The sequence below is a fragment of the Poecilia reticulata genome, linkage group LG22 (assembly GCF_000633615.1).
Source record: "Poecilia reticulata strain Guanapo linkage group LG22, Guppy_female_1.0+MT, whole genome shotgun sequence".
NCBI lineage: Eukaryota > Metazoa > Chordata > Actinopteri > Cyprinodontiformes > Poeciliidae > Poecilia > Poecilia reticulata.
In genome coordinates this window covers 5757519-5764478 of record NC_024352.1, presented here as the reverse complement: position 1 = coordinate 5764478, position 6960 = coordinate 5757519, and the positions used below count along the sequence as shown (strand labels likewise).

General features: G+C 41.6%; 1 protein-coding gene and 1 long non-coding RNA gene across 2 annotated transcripts in view; one reads left to right on the top strand and one right to left on the bottom strand.

The window, feature by feature from the left end:
* Positions 1 to 6960, bottom strand: part of paplna (papilin a, proteoglycan-like sulfated glycoprotein) — a gene marked incomplete at its 5' end in the record, with an annotated part of 29962 nt that overhangs the window by 7233 nt on the left and 15769 nt on the right. Inside the window, 6 exon segments of the mRNA XM_017302402.1 lie at positions 4 to 150; positions 270 to 324; positions 1275 to 1402; positions 1481 to 1639; positions 5376 to 5823; positions 6855 to 6957. Of these exon segments, the coding sequence (XP_017157891.1) occupies positions 4 to 150; positions 270 to 324; positions 1275 to 1402; positions 1481 to 1639; positions 5376 to 5823; positions 6855 to 6957 (1040 nt within the window).
* On the top strand, positions 6107 to 6603 carry LOC103458223 (uncharacterized). Its single transcript, XR_532558.1, has 2 exons — positions 6107 to 6326; positions 6535 to 6603. It is a non-coding gene; the product is annotated as an uncharacterized LOC103458223 (long non-coding RNA).

Genomic DNA, 6960 nt, shown 5'->3' with positions numbered 1-6960 from the left:
TACCTGGAGTCACTGAGGGTTTTTCCATCTTTGGTCCACTGAATACTGACAGACTGCAGAGCTGCAGCTGGGACGATGGTGCAGGGGAGTCTCACAGCTTGACCTGTTCGCATTTCTACTGTCAATGGGCTTGACTGATCGATGCTGAACCTGAGAAACGATACGGAAACAAATCTCTTGACGTTCACRCMCCAAATGTGAAACCAAAAAGATATTAGAAGTACAGCAGAACACAGAGGTACACTGATTTTGTGTTTGGACGTTCTCACCTGGGGATTGGGCCATCTTTAGGCAGCAACGTTGGGAAAGGCTGAGATGGAGCATCTGTGTAAAACACACATTTTGACAATGAATGAGCACTTGAACAAATTCACATTTGAACATCGTCACGTTCCTAAAAAATTTGGCCAAAAGTGATTTTTGCAAAAAAAATCACCGTACCTAAATAACTCAAGTCCAGTCAGACTGAATGGAGAGCATCTGAAAAACATCTACAACACATTCTTAATTTCATAAAGCCCTGGACTTTGACTGGGCCATTCCAAAACCTGAATAAGCTTTAATCTAAATGCTCCATTGAAGTTCTGGATTTACATGAAGGGTGGTTTTCAGTRGAAGATGAACCTCCACCAAACTTTTGTAAATTACAAGAACAGGGGTGCTGTGGTGGCATAGGAGTAAAGCACAACCCACATATGGAGGCCTTAGTCCTCGACGTCGCCTCATGACCTTTGGCGCATGTTTTACCCCCTTTCCCATTACCCCATTCACAAATAAAGRCTGGCTAAAGTCATAATACAAGTAAAATCAAGACACAATGTTACRAAAAAACATTGTAAAATTACTAGAAAAAAAGTTGTTTTATTGAGAGCAAAACTTCGACCAACTCATCTAGTCAGTTTTTTCTCTGTTGTTTGCACAATGGTTTCAAAGTCCTTCTATTGATACAAATTTGATGATAATGTAAATATTAAATATGTCCYATTTGTGAAACCGATGCCAAAGTAAAACTTCATAAGGTGCTCAGTATTCCTCATTTAAATTTTAGTTATTATAAAATTGGTACTTCACTCTCCTAATTTTACAACTTTATTCTGGTAATATTATGACTTAAGTCTTGCATTATTATGTCTTTTTCTTGTATTGTTACAATATAGTACTTTAATCTCGTAATTTTTTTTGTTGTTGTTGTTGTTCTTGGCCCTAACACTGTCACAAGTTTGTGTCAAATTCTTGATTTGTTTTTGTTTGTTGTTGGGGTTTTTTGTGAGTACCTGAGACAGACAGGTAAATGTAGCGGTGGTCTCTCTCCCGTTCTCGAGTGACAAAGCACAAGAACCAGCCAGAGTCTGACGTCATAAGAGGACCGACCAACACTGAGCCATTGGGCTGCTGGTGATGTCTGGGGAGAAACAGAAACAATTCATGACACAGAGGAATGAGACGTAAACGGATCCATTTAACCTGTTCTGGAGCTAACCTTTGAGCCGACAGAGGGATCCCGTCTCTCCTCCACTCCACGATGATGGTCGATGACGGCGGAGGGCTGACTCTGCAGGGCAGCACCACCGTCTGGCCGACTAAGGCCTCCACTTTGTCTGGGTCGCTCTTATCAATGCTAACACCTGCCAGGGTCAAACTGAGGAAACATGAGGAGATACGAGGAAAGACGACAGAAAGGACGAGAAGAAATGAAGGAAGTAGAGAGAGGTTTGAGGAGAAGAGAACAAAATTCACTTTATGCTCTACTGTTGGTGGACAAAGCAAGCATAAAGAGAGCCCCCGACCTGGCTTTATAGGCATGTCAGGAAACAAAGACAAGGCAAGGAAAAGGATGGAAAAAAGATGCTCATAAAGGAGCCATGCRACWTGACAATCATCACGACATGAACTGTGCTCCTACAGTTTAAGACATCAGATCTGAACACGTTAAAACCAACAATTATGACGCCCCACATGAACACAAACACAAAAATATTTCTGAAACTTCCAAATGCCCCCAAACACTACACCATGACACACACATACGATGACAGTATCACAATTAAAGCTTTATTAGTTTGATTTTTGTCCAAACAAACAGAGCCCAGTAGTGGTAACAAGTGACACAGTGAGTTAGCAGACACAGAGAAACACCAACATTAAATCAGACAAAYACCAAAGAATCAACAAAGACTTTAACACCCGAACAGTCCACTTAGACGTAGAGTCAATGAAAGTTWTGTCCCCCAATATTTTTGGGGCTATAGCAAGAAATAAGGCGCCACTGTGTAAGCAGAAAAAAAAAACCAGCATGTGGAGCTAGAAGCAGCTGGAAAGAGTGAGTGCTGATTATATTAGCGTCACAAACRCATATAAAAAGGAAAGCGGTATAAAACAATGTACAAAACAGGATTTACAGGAGTATATTGTGCATAAAATKGAGGTACAGTTGATTTATATACTGATTTTCTTGATATAAAACAGGAGAGTACCTCTACAATACTGTATCACTCTGAGAATAGATCACAATGTTATCTGCAAACAACATAATCYGTGTGAACTGCTGCTTCAGTTCACTGAGTTAGTGGCTTTAATACCAGGCAGAAACAGGCCAGTTCATCATTATTTTAACAAAAATATCTGTTGTGTTTCTGAGATGTTTAGATAACTGGAATTAAAGGGATGGNAATCATGTCAGGAAAAACAGAAAACATCTGTGCAGCAACAGAAATACGACACCTGGGAATATAGAGCACAAGCCTTCAAACCACAAGCCTTATATCTGTTTAAATATTGATTCTACGACTTAGTTTAACTCGATAGAGCAAGATGACTAATTAATTTATTGATTTATTTAAAACCTCATGTGCAACAACCAATAACTAATGATTCATCACTTTCTCTGGAAGAAACGTTGGTAGTGAACTCGGCTAAATAAAGCAAKTTTTTAGAGAAACCTGCAACCCATATTCTGTTGTTACGCAGAACAAACAGAAAAAATGCAAACAAAAATTCTAAGAAATAAACATTTTTAGACACTATTTGCAGACACTGTTTGTTTTTTGTTTTTGTCAAATCTGACTTGCAAGACTTTATGTCTCAAACCTAACATTAAATGTACAGAAATCTGTAATTCATTAAAATACTGTGTTTTTATATTCAAACGTCAATCTGGACAAGACAAAAAATATACACAAAAACCTAAAATTATATTCAATTTAATAAATATAACAAACATAAATRACAAAGCAGCAGGACGTTTGTTAACACGGCGCTAAACAGTAAWACATAATGTAACGAAGCTTCTAGGCAGATAATTTGCCTTTTAAGTTGGTTAAAAGTAATCCAAGTAAACYAAAGCAATGCCTCACACTGAGGATGCATGTAGTGACAGTAGAGAGGAAAAAACTTCCCTTTAACAGGAAGAAACCTCCAGCAGAACCAGAACAGAAACTGGCTCAGTATGAGAGGCTGTCTGCCACTGCAAGAGCAGAACCAGAACAGAAACTGGCTCAGTATGAGAGGCTGTCTGCCACTGCAACCCGGGGGATGAGGCAGGACAGAGCAGAGAAAAAGAGACATATAGGAGAAAAGAGAGTTCGGTGCAGTAGAAACTCCTTTGGTGGTTTTATGACAAACAGTTTAACTCAGCTGACTGTAAAGGCTGAAGGGAGTTTAAAAAAAAGCAGTCGGCTCCAACAAAAAGTTAGCTAGTAGCTTTATGTAGAGGAGAYGCACTGAAGGAGGTTTTTCTCAAGAAAAACATGGAGTTTTCGGCAGCATCAGCTCAGGAACGCCCCCTGCAGGACGAACTTTTCACCATGTTAGGTTTCCTTCAATAGTTTCTAATGTTCTCTAAATGGAGTGAGGTGTGAAAACAGGTTCTAAAGAAACCATGATGAGAACGCAACTAACTTCAGTTTGAGAAAGTTCTATTCTACAAAACAGTAAATAAGCCAATCAGATAGTGGACCAGACAGTGTAAACCTCATCTCTGTGACCTTTGACCTGCAGCTTMAGCAGATCTCTCCATTAGCCGACAACATGCAGAAGAAATGGTGTTTCATGAACAGCGCGTTATTTCAGCACAAAAATAAATTGGTTCTCATGTTTCAATTTAAATAACTGATTAATTAATTTTTATTATTGATAACTGTGGTAGATGATACTGATGAGTACAGATAAAGTAGATGCCAAAAATAAAAAAAGGGTATTCTGTGTTTCAAATACTTCAGTTTGTATGTAGRTATGTTATCAAGGTTTATTATAGTGATCTGAGCTGAATCACTTCCTTCTGCCTCTTAAATAGCCGAAGCCTCGGCAGCCATCTTTCTTTCACATCACAACAGAATTTCAACCATGAACTTCAGATTCCAACATGTTAGCTGATTTTTTTTTTTAAATCCACAGGTCACATGACCAAAGCAGCCACAACCTGCTCAAAAAACCTCAAGACAAAAAGATTTTCAACACAGCAGAATCCTTCTCAACACAGCGACTTTCAGCAGAGAATCAAAATAAATCAGCAGAGCAAAAGCCAAGAGCTTCGGCCTTCAACAGCTTAGCATCAAAAAACCCACAACAGCTCTTACTTTGAGACGTCTTCTGGACGCCCTGGCAACAGTTGCTTGACCTACCTTTGATGTATGGGGGGAGGTGGGGGGCATCCTCAGCTACATTGTGCTGGTCGCCTCAGTGTCCATGTCAATCTGTTGGTGGTTCCAGACGCCATTTTTCTCCTTGTCAAATGTCTTAGGGACACCAGTAGGGAAACAACCCGCGGCTGAGGCCATGGTCCGCCGTTTCTTGTCTGCTGCTCTGCTTACACACAAAAAAATGGCTTCAACAACTTCACCGGGGRAAAAACAAACAACTTAAAGAAGGTTTCCGAAAAATAACTTACCGAAAAACAATCGCAGCGATTTCAAAACATGGCGCCCCAGTACGGAGCCCTCCAGGGGACATGGGGATTTTTTTTTCTTTTGCGTTCCCTCGCAAAAGTTTTGCGTCCCCTCACAATACTTTTGCGTCCCCTCGCAAAACTTTTGCGTTGAGGGAACGCAAAAGTATTGCGGCATAATTGATACTGTAAGCCTTTCTTACGGTGGCCGCCATACTTTCTGCTTTAATACAATGTTATACAAGGTTTTTCCATGAATGTCAATATANAAGAATACATTTTAAAGATATTTAGACCTTTACATGCATAAAACACAAACTTCCTCATTCTAATCCAGAATGATACACAACTTTGGAAACTTTCTTCCAATCTCCTCCGTTTACTCCTTGGCTTTATAGCACCAAGTGAACTGGAGCTCCTTCAGCAGCGTCTAGAAGGCTGTCGACCTAGTGAAGCCGGTGGCGATGGTGGGACTGGAGTGCGGGTTTCTTACCTGGCAGCTGGCCCGGTCATCTGAGCTCGCGCTCCAGYCGAAGGTCGGCGCGTCCTCAGATACACCCGAGCTCTGTGAGCGTGTCTGGCTGCACTGGTGCCGTGTCTGCCGGAGTCGCTGGGCGAGCCGCCCTGCGCTGTGAAAGTGCGGCCCACGTCAGGTGATTGGGTGTCGGGCGACCCTCTGGGCGCGGTTCTTTCGAGAGCAGATTCCCTCGAGGGGGTCAAGGGTCCGACAGGCGCGACCGGCTGAGGCTGCTGCTGGYTGGGCGCCGGCACCTGACACGCCCGCTGGCACTCTGCCCGGCTCATGAAGTTGTTGCTGTTGCCGTGGCAACCGCCGTACCAGAAGTGGGCGCACTTGGAGGTGACGACGTCAAAGTGGTACCGTGCCACCCAGCTGCTGCAGGAGCCGGCGGCACGAGGCAGGGAGCAGATGGACCGCTCGACTGCAACAACAAAAATTTTCCTTTACGAACCACAAATAACAGATTAACAGTTATTAATCAATAATTATACATATCACGATTGATGCGTGATCAATATCAGTAGATAATGTGTCTGAAATCAATTATTTCACTGAAACTGGATCCAGAATCGCAGAGCATTCTGGGGAATGTAGGCAGAGGAACAACTTTAGCCTCTCAGGGCTAGCTAAGCAAGGTTGGTAACTCAGCCTTGTTTGGTTACCTAGCAACAACATGYTGAGTAACTTTTGCAGCAGCAGTTTAAGGTTTCACCTCATAACTGCTTAAAAATAATCAACTGTGGTGTGGAGTGAAAACTGTGGAAAAAACAGGAAAGGACACGCCACCAGCTTAGCMGTATTTCAAAGTACTGCGTTTCTAAGGCGGAGCTAGGTCCACCCAGGCGTTTTGTACAGCTCAATGGTTGCCTCGGGAGATTAAAGGATTTCTCAAACATGCATGAAAGAATCAAGTAAACACTCCAGGTATGTTTTTGATGAGAGAATTTACTTAAAAGTCCCCCTTTAAGAAAACTGGGGCCAATTTATCGGTGCACCCCTAGTCCAGGCAGTAACTAAGCATTGCATTGTGGAAATCAAGATTATAAAGTTTAGCTTAAAAAAAGAAAGACAGGGAGAAAGAAACAGCTTATCTTCTCAGACTATAACTTGCTCTTTTCTCCATCTTTTTCAGAGATTGTTGGGGAAAAGTCGCCAAACCTCCTCAGTTTTATTCATGACTYCAATAAACTTTTTAAATGTTTTCTTCTGGGTTCTAACCTGAAACATCACAACTGTTCTATAGCAAACCTCTTCATAAAACATCTATAATTACTATGATTATAAGTTACTAATTTAATATAATTTACTGACTGGTGACATTTTTTAGTGGCATCCGAGTAATGGAGGCAAAATAACACTAAATACAATCATGGATTTTTATTTGTTGGATCATGTGTTGATTTCTGTTCGGTTTTCTGTACATTGTACGAGAGCAATTCATKATCTTCTTACTGTGGTTGGGTGGGTTAGGGCAGCCCTCGCCGTTAGGGCCCCCTGCTGGTGTCTTGCGATCATAGCAGCATCCATAAGTGGTGATGCGGCACTCTACAGCGTTCTC